This window comes from Petromyzon marinus, chromosome 6 (genome assembly GCF_048934315.1).
Source record: "Petromyzon marinus isolate PM22_M1 ecotype Great Lakes invasive population chromosome 6, UKy_Petmar_22M1.pri1.0, whole genome shotgun sequence".
NCBI classification, from domain to species: Eukaryota; Metazoa; Chordata; class Hyperoartia; order Petromyzontiformes; family Petromyzontidae; genus Petromyzon; species Petromyzon marinus.
Window position 1 is genome coordinate 17,239,100 of NC_133672.1, and position 21,664 is coordinate 17,260,763.

General features: G+C 48.8%; 1 protein-coding gene across 1 annotated transcript; it reads right to left on the reverse strand.

The window, feature by feature from the left end:
* Nucleotides 1-3,908: 3,908 nt before the first annotated feature.
* On the reverse strand, nt 3,909-20,478 carry LOC116939374 (uncharacterized). The gene is made up of 7 exons (XM_032947637.2): nt 19,012-20,478; nt 15,893-16,049; nt 14,106-14,242; nt 13,485-13,642; nt 12,188-12,291; nt 10,716-10,796; nt 3,909-9,959 (listed from the first exon to the last, which is right to left on the reverse strand). The coding sequence occupies exons 1-7, from the start codon at nt 20,056-20,058 to the stop codon at nt 9,688-9,690; spliced, it is 1,956 nt and encodes a 651-aa protein (XP_032803528.2). The 5' UTR covers nt 20,059-20,478; the 3' UTR covers nt 3,909-9,687.
* Between the last annotated feature and the right edge of the window lie 1,186 nt (nt 20,479-21,664).

Below are 21,664 nucleotides of genomic sequence, written 5' to 3' on the forward strand. Positions count from 1 at the left end.
TGAATCATCACGAGCAGGTCGCGTGCTCCACGTAGACTCGTCTCACGAGTTGCGCTTGTTATTCAGCAGAACTCCTCTTATCCGCGGTGACATTGACGGACCAATATCTTGGATCCTATTGTCCGCAGTGTTATCTGAGATTTTGCGGTTCTTGGGATGGATTTGTCGCACGACTCCTACTATACGTGAAGAAAAAAATCGCGGCTGTTGGGAAGCCGCTTTCCTATGCGTTGTGGGTAAAATCCACGGATAATAGGAATAGGTCCACGGATAATGAGTTTTCGCGGACCCTACAGCTGCCACATATAATAGGAGTCACAGGTAATGAGTTATTCCTGTAATATAATCGTATTCTCAGACGCATCCCCCCCCTTATATTTTAAATCAAAAGTTGGCGGTGCGTCCTATCATCCGGTACGTACGTGTGACCAGATTTGCATCCCTTTATTTGCACCGGACACACGTTTGGGCTGCGTTTGATTTTCAGGCGTCTCTTATAATCCGGAGAATACGGTGCCGGCAGCGACAAGTGTCAGATCTTGCAGCCAGTCACCTTGCGAGAGGAGAGGGGGGAGGGCCAAGGTTACACAGAGCAGTGAAATGATTCAACCGGGGAGTCAAGCAGTGCGTGCGAGCGGCCAGCGGAGGGCGTGGGAGTCCAATAATGTAGAGACGTCAGCAGTGGATTGGAGTCGCCCGGAATCCCGCAACGTTGACTCATCATCTTGCGCGCCGAACCGCGGTGTCGAGTGGTCAGCATTTGGCCCTGGAGCAAGGCACGGGATGGGTCCCAGCTGTCCAATTACCCCACCTGCCACCAAACGTCGTCCCCCGACCCTGAGCCTCACAGGCCCATGAGTCCCGGCGCAGTTGCGCCACTGACCCAGTGAAGCATGCGATATTTTTGTGCCAACGTTGGTACGTGGGTGGAGCCCGTTGGAAGCAACATTGGGCCCGACGTTGGTCAAAACGTTCCATGCTTTCCCGGCGACGCCTACCCAAATAGGCAGATGCAGGCACGTGGACAATCGGTGCAGTCCTTGCGGTGAGCCCATATGGATCTCGAGCCCCACTGTTGCAGCCACTCTCTGTGGCAGGCAAATGAGAGGTCACACCTGAGAGGTCACACCTGAGAGGTCACACCTGAGAGGTCACACCTGAGAGGTCACACCTGAGAGGTCACACCTCAGAGGTCGGCCTCCCGCAGAGGATTGCAGTCAACCAAGTCACTCGCGTGCCGGAGCCGGATGGATCGTCGCATCACGAGACCGTGACATTGGCAATGGATTCAGGAGGCCTTCGCCCAGATGATCATGGCTGCCGGCTGGTCATGTAATATGGCATGTCATTTTCCCTTTATTTTTAAATATATTTATGACCGTGGGGGTTGTATGTGTTTAATGTTGGTAAACTGTACTTCGCGAGTCTCGGCTTAGATGTTTCCACTGGGGTGGGTACCCTGCTTCTCTGAGAGCTGCAGGCAGGAAGTAACCCAGGCAATGCAATATTACATTTTCGGGCCCCAACCAATAGCATCTCCCAGGTTCCTTGCCCAGGCAATTCCCCAATTCCTTAACTCCACATCAACGTCTCATTTCGAACGCACAAGTTTACAATCGCAACGACATCACGTTTTATTACGATTTGTCCCGTACAAATTGCGTCCGCTTATTATACACGTACAGCCGTTTGCTGGCAATCCGTTGCTTTCCCACACTCAACTGAATTGCGTGGCAAAATGTGGTGGCTCGGTGCCTGGGTTGTTTCCACTTTAGGTCGCTATACACAGCTGTATGTTGTCCTCTACCTCTTCGGTTTCATCTTCCAAAACATGGACTTGTTTTCTGGAAACGTTCGGCACATGGGCGGAAGTGAGTGCCTCGCACGTATGATGGGCGTGAGCCAGCATCCCATTACAGCTTCAGCTGCGGCTTATTAGCGCAACGCACTCATTAACTCGGCGGCTCACACGGTGATGAGAAAGCCGAGGCGAGGGCTGCCCGATGTGAAAAAAGTTCCCAATGCAGGAGAAATACACAAACAGCTCTTTGTGTCCCATATGACGAACCTTTTTCCTTCACATCCCCTGTCCACGTTTCTCTCCCTGCATAGAACATTCATCCGCCTTCCTCTACTCCCCCATGCCATCCGTCTTTTCAATCGTCTCCAGTTCCATGGTAATTTGAAATATATATGCTGGGCTTAACGTGAAATCTAACACTTTTCAGTCTTAATTTAGCAACATTGATGGATTTGTGTCAGCTGTGTTTAATGCGGCTTGCTTGTTGTTGAAACATCATTTACGCTTCCATAAATCATAAACTTAAGACTTAATCGATTAGAAAGTAATTTTCATTTACCATTATGTACAGATACGGTCTCGGAAGTCAAAGTCCACTACTGCTAAATGTTAGGAAATGTTTACTTCCATCTTACAATTTCAATACAAATTTAGATTTGCAAATGTTATTTTCCTTATTTAAAAGTTCACGAATACTCAAGGTGTTTACATATTATAATTTTTTTTCACTGCAGAGCTTGCATTCAACACAGTGTGGAATTCTTGCAGTGTAATTGGTCCTGGCAGATGGAGAGCCCCTGGGTCAATGCACTTGCATGGGTTCAAAGGTTTGAATTTCCTGCGCAGGATATTATCAGAGGACGCCCGCAGTGCTGCCTGCCAACAAGTTAAAGAGCAAGTTACCCGATTCACAAGAGTAGTCCCATGTGTGTCCCTTATTCTGATTCCTACAAAACCTGCTCCCAAAAAGAAGGAAAGGTGCAGCCGGGCAATGACTTGCTCTAGAGAGATTTTTGGCCTACTCTTCCACGCTGGTCAAACATTTTGGAAGAGGTAGGAGCACCCACACTTTACCCTACCACATGCAACCTCATCATGGATTGTGATACACCAATTATTCTCCAATGCTCCCAAATAATCCACAAAAACATTGTCAATGGATTCTTTCATTTCAGGCCTTACGATCATTGTTATAGGAGACATGTAGCACTCAGCTGCATCTCTAGTGCATTAAAGGCATTTGTTGAAATTCATGTATAAGCATCCATTTCCGTCTGGATGGCGAAAATGGTAAAGTGCGCAAGTCAAAGGCTGTGTGTCGAAATCCCACAGGTCATTAGTCCAACAGCATTGATTAAATGAGAACCACAGTATGGTAAGCCGACAATGATTGTCCTGAGGAAGTCTGGTATTTGCCATAGGAAAGTGGAATTTTCGCCATTGGCTCATTACCGCCCACAGAGAAACGCTTGTTTGAGTATGGAGGATACATGTTGACATGTTGACTCCGACTTATCAACGAATTAACTAATGTAATTACGACCTTGTTGAAAATTTTGGATATTAACCACAGTATTCGCTCCTTTAGAATTATTATCTAATTCCTGCTAATTTACACATGCTCGTGACAAGTTGACATTTATGGCTAAATAATAGCTCTTTCCACATTATGAAGTATTGGACTGTCACAAAAATTTGACAGTTTTAAATTATACATTGTGACAGTGTTCTGCAAGATACTTTACAAATGTTGTGGGCAGCGGTGAAGATGCCCCCAACTCTCAGGTTAATGCTCCTCCCCACCTTCACCAGCCCACATTGACCGGTGTGGTGAAGTATGGTCGAATAACCCCCATGACCCGACACGGGGAGGCCCTCATCCAGCAGTGGACTGACAAAGGGGCTGTACATACACTTTGCAAAACACCCACACACAGCAGCTGTCGCCTTACGATGCGGCGAAATTCCAGTGGCTTCCAGCACCTGGTGCGAGTTGAGCATTATTCATGCTTGCTGTAAAATATAAAATAAAACCCTAAAACTCTGAGGCCAAGACCTGTTGTATGGCTTCAATATCCAGATCAAGCAAGGTACACCAAACACAAGATTTCACTATAAAAGTTTAATAGCATATATACCGTTACACGTGCAATGTGTTCTGTATTTAAGTTGTTTAGAACTATATGTGCAATGTTTATATGCACAGAAATTATATACGTTTATATAATGTGGTTCACAAAAAATGCGTTCATTGTGTCATCTAAACATTACCAAGCTGTAGCAGTGTACACCATTCTCTGGCACGTGCCTTGATGGGTAAAACAAGATCCGACAATGTTCGTCCAGTGGCTCGCTAAGCTGCATTGGGAAAGTGCTTGCGACAGATGAACCACAGTACCTCGCTGATCTCGCCAAGGAGCATAAACCATCACTTGAACTCCGGTCATCTCTCGCAGCGGCTGCTGGCTTGCCATCGAACAATAACTGTCACAGCATCGCGCACTTTCAGATGCGCTTCTGTGGCCGTCTGGAACGCTATTCCGATATCGGGAAGCCACTGGGGCTCTGTACTTTAAAATCCAGATTGAAAACTCATTTCTCACGAACTGCTTTTCGTGTTTAGTTTGTAGTCCTTCTCCTGAACCTCTGATTAGCGCAGTTGGCTACGTACGGCGCGAAAGAAGTTCAATATACATACATATACATCGATGCACTTACCCCTCTGCTCTCTCACTGGTAGATATCCATTTACCAAAATGCGTTGGGGAATGTAATATAGCAACTGTTCTTTCGAGTTCAGGCACTTGCGGCTTAATGGAGTTTTAACAATAACAGATGAAATTAGTCAAACATTTTTGGATACAATATACATTCTGCCAGCATAGCCATAATATCCGTTTTTGTTATGTACTACACATATAACAATCTACAAAAGGGTGAGAGAGCTTTACATTTAAAGTAGGAAACAAAAACGCCCAAATTAAGAGTACGAACTTTTCATTACAGTCACCGAGAGTTATTATCTGGGTGGTTTATAAAGCTATGGCTTTTTAGTTACGAGTAATAATAATAATAATAGGTCAGCTCAGCATTTTATGGATGCTGCCATGGTGTGTAAGCGTCAACACACTGGACGTGCAATCCCCCTTTTTCGCATTGTGTTCTCAATGAAATTACAGGTCATCAAAATACTTTTGAGACTGTGTTATTGCACGACGTAGCTTCTCTCAAGCTCAACATCGCGCCCATGTCGAAGACCCAACTTGACGTGAAGTCAATCGTTTTGCAGGTCCGCTGTTAAGAGGGATGCTGAGGTTGGCTCTGCAACTACCAAATGTTCCCGTTAGCAACCCCCCCCCTCCTCTCCAACTCCACCCTTCATGGCTGTTTATCACAATACGAGAGGAGCTGCAAGCAAGGCCTGGAGTATTCCCACAGCATTTTTTGAGCACTGGACTGTGTACTCCATTGGTGGTCCAGAATCCCACTCGAGGTATCGTGAAATCAACAAAAAAACTGGGAGCAATTTTCTCCCAACAGCGGGGGAAAGCGCCGTTGGCTTTCGGCGAAACGGCGGTGATTTTACTGACGGCAGAATGACGGGAGCAAGTGGATCACCCCGGTGTGTTATGAGCGCGACTCATTCCCGTTTGGAGGCCTGTGCTGAGTACACCTTGTACCGCACATGGCGACGGCTGTCGCTCAGGAGTCTCCTTGGCTCGGCTGCAGCAGGGCATGAGAATGGTTGGGGTGAGATGTGATGTGAGGAGCTTTGAGCTTGAGGTATTTAAACGCCGTATTAAAAATTGCAAATCCATAATGAGCAACCCCAAGCCACGTGCAAGATAGGAGGGTAATGTCAACGATGTTGATGATATGGGTGACAATATTGAACTATAATGGACTGCAGTACATATTGGTTATTTTAACATTGCTATCTCAAAGTTGTTGTATTAGTCTGGTATACACTCCCACGCACAAACATTATTTCACGAAAGTAGTCGCTAGAATATAATAATCATATGTAATAATCGTCGATGCAATGATAATGAGACCCTAATGTGGAAGCACTGGTAAGGCCAGACAGCACTGTACACAGACGCAGAAATCACAGGTCACCCGCGTAATGGATTGCCACAGAAGTAATTTGCATGTTTGTGTGAAATTCTGTAATGCACACTGAAGTGACCGGTTTTCGGACCGCCTCATCTCGGGAACACAACCCCTTGTGAGGCGCGCCAGTGAGAACAGAGTGCATGCATAGCATCTTAGAGCACAGCATCTTAGATGTAACTTGTTTTTCTTCACCAAAGAGTGTGGACATCGCCCAGTTTTAGCCGGAGCTTTGTTGCTGTGCAAAGAGGGCTGCTCCTTCTCTACATCGCGGGCCGGGTTCAAAACAGAAGGAGCAGGCATGGTCCTCAGGCTATCAAATAACCAACTCCCAGCCAATGAGAATTAGACCATCAGCTGTAAAGAGCAGGGAAAGTCAGAACAGAAATGTTCACACGGGACATAGAAAACACTGGACGCACTGACACACACACACACTGACACACACACACGCACGCACGCGCACGCACGCGCGCACACACGCACCCGGCGCAAAACGTGGCTTGTGATGGAGGCCTGCACGCTTCACGAGGGGGGCCCCTGCGGCTGGGGGCTCCTGCAGCTGCGGGATTCTGTAACGAGCGACGTGGCCTCAAACGGCAAAATGCTTCAACATGTGGGGAAAGCGCTCCCATCACGCGGGGTGTGTGTACCTGCACACAGGTGAAACTATAAACTAAATATATATTTATAATTTTACCAGGTTAGGGCCCACTGAGATAGACAGCTTTTTTTTTTCAGAAGCGACCTGACCACAAATGGTAGCTCAACAAAGTGCCTCATCACGTGGAAATTTAGAGCAGCCAAATACTCGAAACGGATGGTGTTGATTCTAAATGTGGAGGGAAAAACCGGAGGACCCGGATTAAAAATCCACGTGACCATAGGGAGAGAGCCATGCAAACGCCAAATATACAGGCATCAGGGTTGTGATCGAACCCACGACCTCTTGCATGTACCATGACACCGTTGGGCACCCCAAACACTCGCTGAAGAGAGCTTGCTGTGGGCGAGTGGTATTTGTTTCAATTTGGTTTAATTTTGTTGTAGACTATGACATGTCTAATCGAAAGGTGCCATGCGTTATGTGTGTATTTTCTGCAGCGGCATTTAGCATACGGTCAAAAATGTCCAAGATAAAATGGTTTCCTGCTCAAGTGAGCAAGGTGTAACAATTAATCTGTTTTTACAGCCCTGAGCCAGTGTTGGGAAATTCCACATGCATCTGTCTGATGGAGTCTATCGACAGAATGAATGTTGTCTTCCCACACTGTGGTACTTATTTATCCAATATCGCAGTTCTGCAGTGTAATCTTCCATGAAGGACTGGGTCAACCCCATCGAAGATTCAAGCTCACAACAGACCAATAAAAAGCCATATCCTCTAGCCATTGTGCCTCTCATACCGATATTACAGTTAGGAGCTCATTGATTTCACGCATGAATGCAGCGCATGTTAATCGGCAGTGTGATTTTTGTATGCAGCAGTGAGGAGCTTTAAAGGGGAATTTAATCCACTGGCGAGTAAGGCTGGCCCAATAACGACACGTCGTTTTCGGTGAAGTTGATCCTGTTATGGTGGTTGATGGGATTAGAAATGGGTGGGGTTGGTTGGTGTTTAAAAAAAATGGAAAAACAGCTGATGTGGTACTTAAATGTCGCTCTTTCACAAAATAATGCAACTGGTTGTATTTCCATTAAGTGGAAAACAGCTAACATCTGTGTAGCACTTTTGTACAAAGGAAGAAAGAGAGAGAGTGGGGGGGGGGGTGTTCATTTTTGGGAGGGGGCGCATACGTGGGAGGAACATGAAGCCTGATAAACATTCTAAAATGACGTGAGATTGTGGAGGTTCAACTGCCCACTGAGTGGGAAAATCACAGTTTTTATCTCTGGCCTTCACACTCACTATGGATGTTATTCTCATCCATAATTGGTAAAAAAAAAATGTTTACAGAATTATAAAAATAGAAATCTGTATTCTCTGTGCACGATGTTGATTACTTCCAAAGCCATGGTGGCCATGTAGCAGAGGGCAGGAGGGACGTATTTAAGTGAATTTCAAATCAGTTATATTCAAATCAAATATAAATTAGCCACTTCATTTCAGTAAAATACACTAAAATAATAATTTTAAGTTTTTTACATTTCAAAGTAAGTATAATGTTCAAATTTAAGCGAATTTTGGATGGGGCACTGCCCCAAGTTATTCCGTGAACGTTTCGTAATTGTTTTATATTTTGCAAAACATTGTCATGCCAAAATCGTAGCTTTAGTCATAATGCGCGGCTCACACTCTGCAGGCTGTGGGCACAATTCCACACACATCTCCATGAGACAGACCAGAAACTTATTGGTCATCTCTGGCCTTGGGCCATGACATCATGAGATTGTATCATGATGTTATTATGCTGTGGCAGAATCCCCTCACCGTCCCATCATTTTTGATTGGTTACTGTTTGTGGAGTCAATCTGTGCTCCATCCAGTCCATGGGCCCCAAGACAGCAGCACTCCGGTGGAGAGTTTTCCACAAAGTGTGACCTTCTGCCATGGTTAAATCCACCCCCAGCATCAAAAGTCTGAGATCAGCTGTCATCTTCCGGTGCCATTCCCTGGCATGATGCGATGTTCTAAACTCATGTTGTGGTGGTAGAGTGGATACTTGAATCTCAGGCAAATCCCCCCACCCCCCCCTTTACTACATTTTTTTAATAGAGCAGTTGAATTTAATCAGGGTGAACAAGGGTTTTGATTAAATATTTTCACTCAATTGCATACAAGCTTCACGAACATCACTGAAATGTATTTTTAAAAGTGTATGGAGATGGCTGTTTATGTTGCACACTTTGTTTAATTAGTTATGTGATGCATTTCATAGCCCATCGAAGATAACAAGTTTTCAAAAACATGGGCATGCAGTTAACTAGTGTCACCTGTCTACAGCTCAAATGGAATAGAGCTCAAATAAACAAATAAGTATATATTGCTTGCTGTATTCATGTCAGAAGTGATTACTTTTCTCCCCACCACTTATGAGCCCGATAAAATTAACAAAGTGACCTGTGGCCAATGAAGAGATTATCGTTATTGCAAGAATCGCAGCCAATTAGTCTCCCACCTCTGTCCACCCCAATAGTATAAAGAGGGACACCACAGTTAGTCGATTGGTAGGTCGAGTGTGGTGAAGTAACGTGTGGGTACCCCCACCTCTTCCAATAAGTCTGGCCAGCATGGAAGAGTAGGCCAAAATAGCCTCTAGAGAGGGCATCTCTAGAGATTTCTCCATGGAAGAGTAGGTCAAAATAGCCTCTAGAGAGGGCATGTCTAGAGCTATCTCCATGGAAGAGTAGGCCAAAACAGCCTCTAGAGAGGGCATCTCTAGAGATTTCTCCATGGAAGAGTAGGCCAAAATAGCCTCTAGAGAGGACATCTCTAGAGCTATCTCCAGTGGAGGCGCATCTGCCAGTAGCGGCATAAACAACCTGCACTTTTACCAATTTGTTTTCCATTGAGTTGAAAAATCAATAAGTGTAATTGCTTGCAGCACACATTGACAAAAAAACCCACCGAAAAACCACCTACAGGGGAACACTAACTGGCTTGTAAATTAATTGCTCCTTTTATGAATGGTCGTTACAAGACCAAAGTGGTTTTATGTGGAAGAAAGGGTTTTTCAGATTTCCTGAATGCACACAGTACAACAGCCATCTCTGATTCTAACCACGGGAGTAAAGGATTAGGTATCCCACGCTGCGATGAACGTGGCTGAGTTTTAAAATCTCGCCTTGCCAGCGCTTACCCTCTCTGGGCAACGCAGCCCGCTGCTCTGCTGCAGAGCCATCTCGTGCTGGCGGGAAGGCGACGAGTCGATGAGGTCGTACACGATCGCCATGGACCACATGGCCGACGGGAACCACGACGTCACCTCGCCCTCCTTGCTCACCAGCACCATGGAGAAGTAATCCTCGCGCAGGCCAAAGTGAGCGCGGAGGTTGCGTGCCATGACGCTGTCGAGCATCTCTCGCTCAACCGCGTGCGGCTTTCCTGAAATACAAATTGTGAAAATAAATGGATCAAACTTATCGATGTTGATTGATGACATTTGTATTCCCCGGCATAAAAAATCTCACTTTTGATTCTTCGAACTTGTTCATGAGGGCCCTGCCAAGCATCGCAGTCAGGGGGCGATGTAGCTATGCATTTTCCCAAGTGAGTGATTCGTGGGTCATTTTTCAAATTGTACGGAGAGACGGAATAAAAGAGTTCGGAGGCCACGACTCGAAAGGAAAAACTAAGGAAAGGAAGGAATAGTAAAAAAATAGGGGAGGCCATAGCCCAGCAGTGTTAAGATGAAGGCTGACAACAACAACAAAGTGAGCTTTGGTGGTTATAGGTTATGCACCATGTGTTGATAAACATCCAAAGACAAAGATCCCCCGTATAGCCTTAACAGACTGTTGGGAAAAGTGCTGTTAGCGAGCACCTATGAAGGCCGACACGGCACACGAGGGGATTGGTGGTCAGCACCACGCCCGGCCGCCTTTGTCTCCCTAGTGGCGATGTTTACACACTGCATCAGGTATTCATTTGAGGCTGAGTCGACCTAGGGGAGGCCCAGGATCGGTTAAGATAATCGTCACTGGCGTTGGGCGTGAGCGAAAATCGAACCCAGGTCGCCAGGTTACACTACCGCTCCCCACAATAGGTTACGTTATGTTACGTACCAACAGGTTATGTACCGACAAAGATTACCAACACTTATGCGCGCTGATAAACATCCACACACACACAGCCACACACCATTGGCGGAGTAGATCTCCAGCTGGCCATGCACATCCTGGTCCAGGCCCAGCAGCTGAATCACCACCACGTGGCGCAGGCCTGCAGGGACACAGCAGCGTAGCGTCACAAACGCGCGGCCACGCCGCACAGACCGCGGTGTACTGGGGGTGCCGCCCGTGATGGTTTTCCCAGGATCATCCCATTTATTGATGTGGCTCTCCTTGGGAAATGTGGGGAAATAAGACCGTGAAATTAATCAGATTTAAAATTTGGATAGTAAAAAGGAGATGGAAAGTGAAAATGAGATAGACTCTGTTTAACACGTAGGCTTTCGCGACCAATATTATTCATAATAAAGGTGTTTTGGGTTAGATCGCGTTATTTATAAATGTGTCGTAACCCCTCCACCACCCGACACGGCCAAGCAGCAAAAAAGTGTCACGTTGACAAAAGGCAAATAGTTCACTACTTTAGCTCACCGGTGTGTTGAAGAGTGAATCCACAATATTTACAGTTTGAATACGACGTTTCGCAGGTAATTACATCCAGCATCATCGGGCATTTGTAGTCCATTCTGGCGAATTGCCCGATGATGCTGGATGTAATTACCAGCGAAACGTCGTATTCAAACTGTAAATGTTGTGGATTCACTCTTCAACACACCGATGGGCTAGAGATAGACTCCACCAATGGGATGACTAATGCAAACAAGACGGACAATACAAACGAGATGTACGGCGCAAACGAGATAGAAAATCTACACAAGTCTAACAAATATAAACAGGACAAAATTACAATTGAGACGGAACACATGAGGCAGACATTACCGATGAGATGAACAACACAAGACAGCCATGACCACTGAGGTGTTTTTTTTTACCAAATTCCAAAAAAATGGCTCTTGTTACTTTGGTTGCCGATCCCTGAACTAGACGAACAAGTCAAAGCAAACGAAGAGTACACAAACGTGACGGACAGTCAAATAAAGAGACAGTACGAGTGAGAGACAATACAATGCGGCAGTACTAAATCAGGCAAGAACAAACGAAATATACAGCACAGACAAACCAGTGATTTGTAGAAACAAGATAAATACCACATCAGACAGGGACTACAAATGAGATATAATGAGACAAGAGAGACTAACAGGACTGTAAAAAAACGAGAAAGCTGACACGTGGAACAGGCAAGAAAAACGTGACAGACGGGCAGAAAATAAAATGACAGGACGTACAAAAACAAACAGCAAATGAGATACACACAACACTAGCAAGTCAGCCAATGCAAGCAAGAAGACACGGATGAACCAAATCTGATTTACCTCTTTACCCATTTATTCTCAAATCGCCGCGAGGTCGAATCGTTCACACCGGTGTTCTTTGTTGCAAGGCCAACTGGGGCCACTGGCGGCCCCCATTGGCCTTTAGTGCGTGCCCTGACGTGCGGCCCACCGGAACAACTCGCGAAGAGTGCCGAGGTGAAACTCCTACCCAGCGAGCAGGCCTGGCCACGGAGGGCGTGGAGCTGCTGCACGTAGCTGTGCTCTCTCTTGCCAGGCGACGAGATCACGAAGAGTCGCTTCTTTGAGTGGAACCTACGCGCGACACGCGCGACACGCGCACGTACACTTTACTTCCAGCATTACGCAGCACGTCTCCACACCGTCGGCCGCTCTCCTTCTCAGCCAGCCGCTCACAGGAGGTGGTGGCTACTACCTCCAGAACCCTGTGGGCTTACACAACCAGCACGGCGTTAGTCCGCCCTCCACTCCCCTTGTCCCCCACTGTTGGCAGGATGGGACACGGGAGGCACTGTTGGCCACGTACGGTGCAAAATAAGTTTAACATACATACACATTTGAGCTGAGAGGTTTTCCCTCCGCCAAGACAATACCTGTCAACCCAAACGGTTTACCCGTATTCTTTAACAGGGAAATTTAGTTTTCAGGTCCATCCGGGGTACAGCCGTTTCAATACGGGTGTAAGCGATGTCAGGGGAAGGATTTCCACCAAAAGGAGGGGGAGTGAGACGGTGACAGGGGAAGGAGGAGGAGCAAGCGAGGAGATATAAGAGAGAGAATGGGCGGGAAGAGGGGGGATCTTGGTGGAAACGAGATTGAGACGCCTGGGGACAGGTGTGGACTGGAGAAAGGACTAAAAGACGAATCCCTTTGCAACCTTGCGTCGGCTCTCCCTTTACACGGGCAAAACAAAATGTCCATTTGTTTGTGTTTCTCGCTTGTGATGGGACTTTGTAGAATGAACGTTGAGATTTATAAGGGCACGGGTGACCAATAAGGTCTGAATTGGCCTGTAATAAAGTAGGCACTTGTTAAGGGGTTGACAGATATGCAAAACCTCACAAAAATGCTCGTCAAAATCTGTAGACATGTTACCGAGGCGTCTGAGAGCAGATTGATATTCATCCCAATTTAATGTTCGCAATCAAGGTGGCGCTGAAAGTAACAATTCCTCATCGTGTTAAAGAGTGGTTTGGGCCGCCGAGGCAATTTCCATCTCCTCGGCAAAATGCAACCACCGCTCATCCTCCAAACATCTCCAAACCTCCGAGCGACGGCTGAGGCTGCAGTAAGCCTCCCCAAATCTCACCTTGGCGAAGTATGGTCCAACAAACGCCCTATGACCGATAACGCGTGGGGAGGCCATCATTCAGCAGCGAATTGACGTAATGTCTTCTTCTTATAGTTGCTGTTGCTGTTATTATACTTCAACACACGCGTGGGGTTTATCGCGAACAAACCCGTCCACGTCTGCGCGCGCCTGGCACCTGCTGAGCAATTGGACGAGAGCGTTGCCCGCGGCTCCACGGCTGGAACCGCAGCGCGCTCGGGCGCCCGTCTCCAGCGCCAGCTCGTGCAGGCGCGAGGGCATCTGGTCGAGCACCCGCAGCAGCGTGTCCAGCGGAACGGGGTTCTCAAAGCGCGCCTGCGTTCGCACGGCACCACCGTCACGCAATACGCGTGCCACGAGCAATTAAAAACGGCGCCGCGTTGCTCGTTCGGCGGCGCTCGGGCGATAGCGAATCAAGCGGAAGTTTAGAGCCTTAGAGCGGACAGATCGAGGTTTGCCCCGGATCCATGAGAAGATAGGGGTGCAGAAAATGTTTTGCTCGTGTTCAGATTCCACGTTGAACGTCAAAAGCTCGTAATCGTAACGAAATGAAATGTCATTGTAATTCGACTTTTACCTTCACTATTTCACACGACTGTGAAACGTCCCGCGTAAAGCTGCGCACTACTGCTTGTTAATCAGGTGGCACACCCAAAAGCATTGTCTGCTTTAACCTCCCCTCCCCCCCCCCCCCAATGGGTACCGCCACTGCCGCTGGGCTGCTGTGGTGAGAGCGGTGTGACGCTGGGGAGGGAGGATGCATGCGGCTCGCGCGCACCGTGGCTCGCATGTCGTAGTCGGTGAGCACGAGCCGGTAGGTGGCGTGGGGCAGGCCAAACTCGTGCCGCAGCGCGCCCAGCATCTCGAAGGTGATGAGCTCATTCCGCACGTTCAGGGCCACTTGTTCCGCGTGACCTCGCGCGCGCGAGGAGAGTACCCACGACACGGAGACATCACCGTGGATTTAGTATAGATGTACAGTACTCCCTCGTTAATCGTGAGGGATGCGTTTCTGGAGATGCTCATGACTAGAAAATTTGGCGGATAATGTTATCGGCCTACGAAAATGAACGTATGAAAAGTTCTCTCTCTCTATCTATCTCAGCACTTTATGTCATCACTTTCTTGCATCAAAGTCTCTCGCATCACTTTATGTCATCATTTTCTCTCTCTCTCTCTCTCGATGCAGTCGTGTCGAGCTCCAGATGCAATTCTCCGGATAGCCAAAATCGCGGATATTAAGCTCGTGAACAACGAGAGAATACTGTGCGACGACAAAATCTGTTCGCTGCCCTGCTCTGAAATTTCGTGTTGGAACCCCACGGCGCGTTTTCAATTCGCCGTCACGTTTACCTGCCGCAAGCGGCGTCTCCAGATGGGAGCAAGCTAAACGGTGTCAGGTGTGTTTCACCTGACACGGTGCCACAGCTCAAAAGTTTACAACCGAACGGGGTCTCTTCAACTCGGCACCCAAACCTAAGTGGCTTCTCCTCGGACCGATGCTGCAATTGGCAGAGAAAGTGTGCTCGTGGAACTGCCTCCTGGCTCGGGCTGGATGGCTCACCATGGGGTGCTGGTGCCCGTGCCCGGCACACGGCAGCAGCCCTCGTATTGGGCTTACTCCGAGGAGCACTCTGTTGCCCGTGAACACTGAGCCGATGCCCGGCTTATAAACAACACTCAGATGAATGTTGCCCTGAGGATAATCTCTGAATCATCTCTGAACGCTGCCGCCTACTGCCAAGCCAACGCCGTCAAGCCCCTCGGACAAAACGAACGCAGGCACCAAATGTGTCACTCGACAACACCGCCTGCAACTGGTCCGGGTTGAGCAACTGAGGTGCATGGACTTGCCAAGCTAACACCTCATCAGGGACCTGTCCATGCATCGGCCCAATGGCTTCGCTCTACCGTGGCTTCGGAGGCATCAGTGGAGTGTCACTCATTCCATTGCGGTCAGGGGCTGTGCATGGCAGGGGAATAACTGTGGGGCGCATTGTGTGGCTGTCGGGTCGAGGAAATTCCACCACACATCATTGTTGCCCCGCACGGTGCACCCGGGTGTGCCACGTGCTCTTCCCAGAGTGCCGTGTGTGCTGATAACGATGATGCTATGTGACACTTTAATCAAAATAGGTGTCTGTACATTTAGGCATTCATATTCCTACTGTATAATACACACATTTAACCATGTATCTTCATTATACTTCACGCATATCATACATTGCAATCATCTCAAGCCATTACAAATCAAATATGTTCATTATCTACCACTTATCGGTTTAATCTGTGAAACGCAATTTGATGGAGATAACAAATGAAGCACAGATGCAGCATTCCACGTGACCAAGGCATCAAACGGACAAAAAAAAACGTTTGCTCCAGTTTATTATTTACCTTTTGCAACACTTAGGGGACATTTTACGTGGAAAATGACAAAAAAAACTATTGCAAACCACATTTAACGAATCATTAAAATAGAGGACATCTGTTAAGATCTCAAGATCTACACTTATTCTGCAAAAAAAAAAAACCCTTTGCGGTGCTATGGCGAGTCAAGCCTACCTGTGTGGTGGTGGTCGATGCGCAGGGTGCTCACAGACGCATTCCCAAGCAGCGCCAGGACGCTCACTTTGCGAAGTGCAAGTTCGCACTCGCGACCCTTCACTACAAACTTCTGTGCTCGGTAAGCAGCGTCCTCCTCGGCCGGAGCACCCAGCACCTTCGCGCACACACGCAGGCGCGCAGGCACGTCCATCCAATACACCACGTGAGCCATCGTCCTCAACAGGACGGTTAAAGGTGCAGCAATGCAATTGCCTGCTCACAGCTCCTCGAGGGATTTCTAGAGATCAGGGAGCATACACCAACACGCAAACTCCGGTCATCCTCGCAGCGGCTTTTGGCTAACCCATTGAACAAAGACGGCCACACTGCATCGCGCGCTTTCAGATGCGCTTCTGCGGCTGTCTGGAATGTTCTTCCCTACCGAAATGAGGAAGCCACTGGAGCTATGCACTTAAAAATCTGAATTGAAAACTAATTTCTTTAGAACTGCTTTTTGTGTTTCGTTTCTAGTCCTTCGCCCGCACCTTCGATTAGCATAAAATAAGTTATACATACATAAGAGGGTATAATGGCCTACTCATTCATGCTGGACAGATATCTTGGGAGAGGTGGGAGTACCCATACTTTACCACTACCTGCGATTGTCTAACTGTGGTGTACCCATGTACACTGCTGGATCGAAAGATATGGAAGTGATTAAAGAAAATTGCCCATTGTTTTAACTTCTGTGCCCGGAGATCAAATCGAACTGGTGACCTCCGGATCGAAAGTCCGGTGTGCTGCTAACCATTACTCCATGACAGCAAACCTGAAAAAAAATATGTGATTGAGTGAATATAGGACGTGTCGGATTTCAACTGCGTCACAATTCGTTTGTATGGAGCCACAATCACAGCAGCATTAAATCTCGACTTAAAGCTTTCGTGACTGCAGGAATTCATATTCTTGGGTCTTTCGGTAAAGTCGCGTAGATAGGTAGTTTTTTTGTTATTTTTTGTTATTTTCTTTGAGCTTATCTACGTGACTTTACCTAAAGACCCAAGAATACACAGCAGCATTAATGATCTGCCGTACATAAAACTTCTCTTCAGGAATATCCACAACATGTTACAAATAACATTTCAGAATATTTGGCTGTTGTTCAGTACAAACCGTCAAATTCAAAATGCTTTCCCTCTTCAAACAAGCACGTGGTGGTGCTAGTCCCCTTTTTATAGTCTTGAGCTGGTTTGGATATTCCACATTGTTATGGCAAGAACAAGTCTATCCATCGCATGGTGAATTCGTAGGGCACACAATATACTGTAGCTGCCCAAATTGGGTGTGCCACTCTCCGATACACCTTGCTGATGATTTTACACAAAGCAGTACTCGTTTTAATGACGCTGGGGGCATGAAGGGCTGAGTTGAAGTTAGAATTCTGACACTTTAACTCTTGCGATGCTCGGCCAGATGTGAGACGTGGGTGCAGCTCACACCTTGCCTTTAAAGGTTTTTATACAGCAATTTCACTGACAGTTCCCACTGAAAACTAGTGAACCTCCACCTGGGTCACCAGCAGCCAGGTGGAATAGCAATGCGGTCTGGGCATGCTGACGAAGGATTTGCAATTTCGAGAGATTTACGTGTCTGCTACCACTCCCTCTTTGCATGTGCAAAGTCCTGTCTTGCCCAGAGATGGTGGCAAATTGTACCAGCAAGGTGTAAGAGGGTGGCACACCCACCACGGGTAACAGCATGTGTGCCCTTACGAATTCACCCTCTGACCCACCCACCTGACCCAAGCTCCCTGGAAAGGGTGGTTTTCCACAGGCTATTCTCCATGTCGAGCCAGAACGAATCCATGCAAAGGTGGCCTCACAACCAGTGTCGGATTATCCCAGTAGCAAAAGTAGCATATGCTACGGGCCCCGCACTAGCTTAATCCGGCAGTGCTCACAACACATGTGAATCTGGCTCGAAGCCAAGCAGAACAAAGGGTGTGGAGGGGTTTTGACCCGTTCATTGCGTATGACGCTGGTCCCCACACAGTGAAGGCGCCGCCAGTTAAAAACGTTTTGACTCGTTCATTTCATGACGTCAGTGACACGGCTCGGCTTCTGCAGCGGAAAATCAACCCGGCCAGGTTGGCTCGGCACAGGTCCGTCTCGCGGCTTGCTTGTACAGTGGCGCTACAGATAAGGTCCCGCTTGCATCGGTGGCATCAGTGGGGGACATCAGGGAGCAGGGGGAGCCAATCACACACAGGCCTGTTCCGGACATTACCCCGCCACAGACGTGTACACTTGATATGCCACCCAGGATCGAATTATTTTTGGTACCTTTTTGGAGCAGTGTGACTCTAAAAATATGAGAAAGCAGATGAGGCCTTCCCCGATGTTGGTGGCATTGCCTCTGGTGCGGCACAGCTCAGGTTGACGTTTGGCACATAGAATATTCCGATTTCATTGCCCCGTCAAACCGTTTGGTCATCGTCTTGAGCATGCTTCCATTCCTAGCTGCCATTCCATCTCACTTTGAAGGAGCGCTACCACGTGTCTTGCCGAATCTAATCGCTGGATTACCTGTCAGCAAACTGGGTAAATTATGAATGCTGTGTCCACTGTAAAATCATACAAATATAAAACTTGCTCACGCCACTGCTGGAAATTTTCGAGAGCTCATCGAGAGTGTAGTTTTCGGCCTACTCTTCCTCTTGGCAGAGGTGGGAGTACCCATACTGCATCCCACCACACTCGACCTGTCGATCGACTCTTTTGTGGGCCCATTTATAGTGCTGCTTGGACAAAAAGGTGGATTAGAAACTATTATGGTTGTTTTTTTAAATATATAGGGTCTACCATTCTCTGATTAGTAGATGTCCTGTTGTTGGCCTATAGACAAAACCGTCGCTCGTCACTAACGTGTAATATCCACCGTTTGCACAGGTCTGGCAACGGAGACGAGACATGCCCTCTAACCCACCACCACCACCACCAAATGTCGTGTTATCAAACGCTCTGCGTTTTTAACTTGTATTCTGTACAGCCCCGAGTTTGTGTGTGTGCAAGGTGGGCGCAGTTACGCCACTCGTGGCTACTACAAAGAGCCGCCGTCACTGGTGCACGCACGCGTACCAGCAGGCGCCTCCTGCCCCTGAAGTGCTGCAGGAAGGCGGAGAGTGGCGCCGCCCCAGACCCCGCAGCCTCAGCGTCGCCTCCCGCCCCTCCTCCTCCCCCTCCACGCGCGATTCCAGCGACCCCCGCGCCACCGCCGCCGTCGCCGCCGCACGCCTCACCGCGCCCGCATCCACGTTGCGCGCCCACGGGAGCCCTGGAGGGTGGAGGGGCCACGGGGGCCCTGGAGGGTGGAGGGGTCGCAGGAGCCCTGGAGGCTGGAGGGGCCACGGGGGCCCTGGAGGCTGGAGGGGCCGCAGAAGCCCTGGAGGCTGGAGGGACCCTGGAAGCTGGAGGGGCCACGGGGGCCAAGGTCGGGGGAACTTGGGGCACGTTCATCCGCGCAGGGGGTGGCGGTGGAACCCGATGTGGGCTCCGTGCTGCGCCTGGCGTGACTCCTGCCGATGCCGCCGGTGCCGCCCGTGCCGCCGTGGCATCCGCGGTCTCCCGGCACCGCTGCGCCCATCCCCGGCGGCCGAGACGCTCCCGCCTGCGCGCTGGCATGACGTCGATGGCTCTGAGCAGAGACTGGAAGCGCACGGGGGTGACGAGGCGCCGTTCCACCTGCAGCGTCTTGCGCAGCAGCGCCATGCCGAAGCGGCGCGGGTCGAGGCGCATCGCGGCCAGAGCGGCACGCACGGGGGCCGAGGCCGGCAGGGGCTCGTCCAGGGGCCTCCCCGTGTGCGACACGCGGCGCAAGGTGGCGTTAAGAGCCCCTCCGGCCACGCCGCCCGGCGCCGGCGCCACCACGACCAGCAGCAGGCGCACCTGGCGCTCCGAGAGCTCGCAGTAGGCGTCGCGGCTCAGCAAGGACATCATGGCCTGGAAGCTACGGTCCCGCGGATCTGGGGCCACCAGCACCAAGAGGCGCTCCCGGCCCGCCAGCTGCGCCAGGTAACCCGCCGCGGCTGTGGAGACGGGCGCGGAGAGGCAGACGGGCGGGAGGCGAGTGGTGGTGATGAGGATGATGATGATGAAGAGGTGGATGGGGAGGGCACGTGTCTCCATCGCAATGCGCGCCTGCACCTGATGCTACAGCGACGTCAAGCAGATCCAACTCACTGTTTGCGCACGTTTACAAACGATTTAGGAACAGCGAAACAAAGATGAACGCAAGGCTGTAATAACGACGTGGAAGACAAAAATTTGTGAAGAGGACTAGTAACGATGATTTCGCACCACCCCCTGCCACGGTGACCGCGTCCTGATGCCCCCAGCACCAACCCGCGTCTGGATGCGCGTGGCTCCACTCCGCTACACTTGAGCTGCCGAGCCGAGCGAGACTCAAGAGCCCCATGATCCCCCCCCCCCCCCTTACGCCAAGCGGCCCGCCCACCTCACCCTGGTGTCTTGACCCTGTGGGTTGCCCTTTACGCACGTGGCCCTGTTAGACGTTGGGTGGCGCCACCCGATGATGGAACCTCTGCATAACTCTCCGGGCCAGGCTTTTCGAATTATGGTCAGTACCCTCAACCATTGATGCTTGGATCATATAAAGCGCACAGAGCTAACGCCGCACGATACACGTTCTGAAGCAGTTTGCTATCACACAGCCAAAATCACCACTTGTAAAGGTGCCTAGTGTCAGATCGCAGAAGTTACGCAGCGTTGAGCTTGGTTCGCATTCGGGATGGGAGACCACCTTGGATATCAGGTGTTGCAGACTTAGACTGCGAGGTGGCCAGACGACAGCACAGCAATAGATTATACCGCTATGGATTCCTTCCACACGCTACTCATTCATGGAAATGGCCAAAAATCCCAATGGCCAAACACTACCTGAAGAATCGGTGAAGTTTTTTTTTCTGGATGAAAGGTTTTTACAAAGTTTGTGGCATCTCTTCCCTCGTCCATGCATCATTATCTTTTGCAGTTCCTCCAGCATGTCGGCCACTTCTAAAACATGCAACCATTATTCCACACTCCCACTCCCTTGCTACGTATACGTTATTTTTACTGCACATTCCTGTTTTGAGTTTTTGCACCTCTTAAAATGAATTTCCTTTGTTGTTACAAAGACATACCCTCACATCCCCAGCGCTTCTCTATTAGCTGCCTGACAATAAAAATGTTTGGCTGTAACCCCTCCCATCATTAAAACGACAATGATTTACTTTAAACACACACGTCTGCATGTCGCCTATCCAACAAAACTCTACTAAACCCCCAAGCATAAATTTGCAGATAATTGTACTGCATTTTATGTGGATGTGTTGCATGTGAAGTGCTGCTGAATGTGTACGACAAACAGTTGGCATTCAGATCACAGAAAAAATATTCAAAAAAAACAATTCTGGATTGCTTTTCAATGTGCTTCAAAAGGAATACAACCGGCAAACCAATCCTGATTGATTTGCTGCCTCATGTGGTATCGATGTTTTTCCAAATTTGTAAACATTTATGGGGTAAAAGTCCCGTACGAAAACAGCATTGCCGATAATCAGTGAGACCGTTAATAACATGCCTCTTGAACTTTACCCTAGGCAGGGATCGGCACTGGGGTGGGCCTTGCTCCACCAAATGTCCCTTTGGCCCACCCAAGGTCACTCGTCTTAGCTGTATATCATTGTTATATGGTGGCCCACCACGTAACAGCACTACTGGCCACTCCCCC

Excerpts from the sequence above, each read along its gene's own strand:
- LOC116939374 (XM_032947637.2), bottom strand. The coding sequence starts at position 20,058 with ATGGAGACACGTGCCCTCCCCATCCACCTCTTCATCATCATCATCCTC. Across the intron at positions 10,797-12,187 it reads TGGCCAGGCCTGCTCGCTGG|GCCTGCGCCACGTGGTGGTG; the intron begins GTAGGAGTTTCA and ends GTGTCCCTGCAG. Across the intron at positions 9,960-10,715 it reads GGAGATCTACTCCGCCAATG|GAAAGCCGCACGCGGTTGAG; the intron begins GTGTGTGGCTGT and ends TTTGTATTTCAG.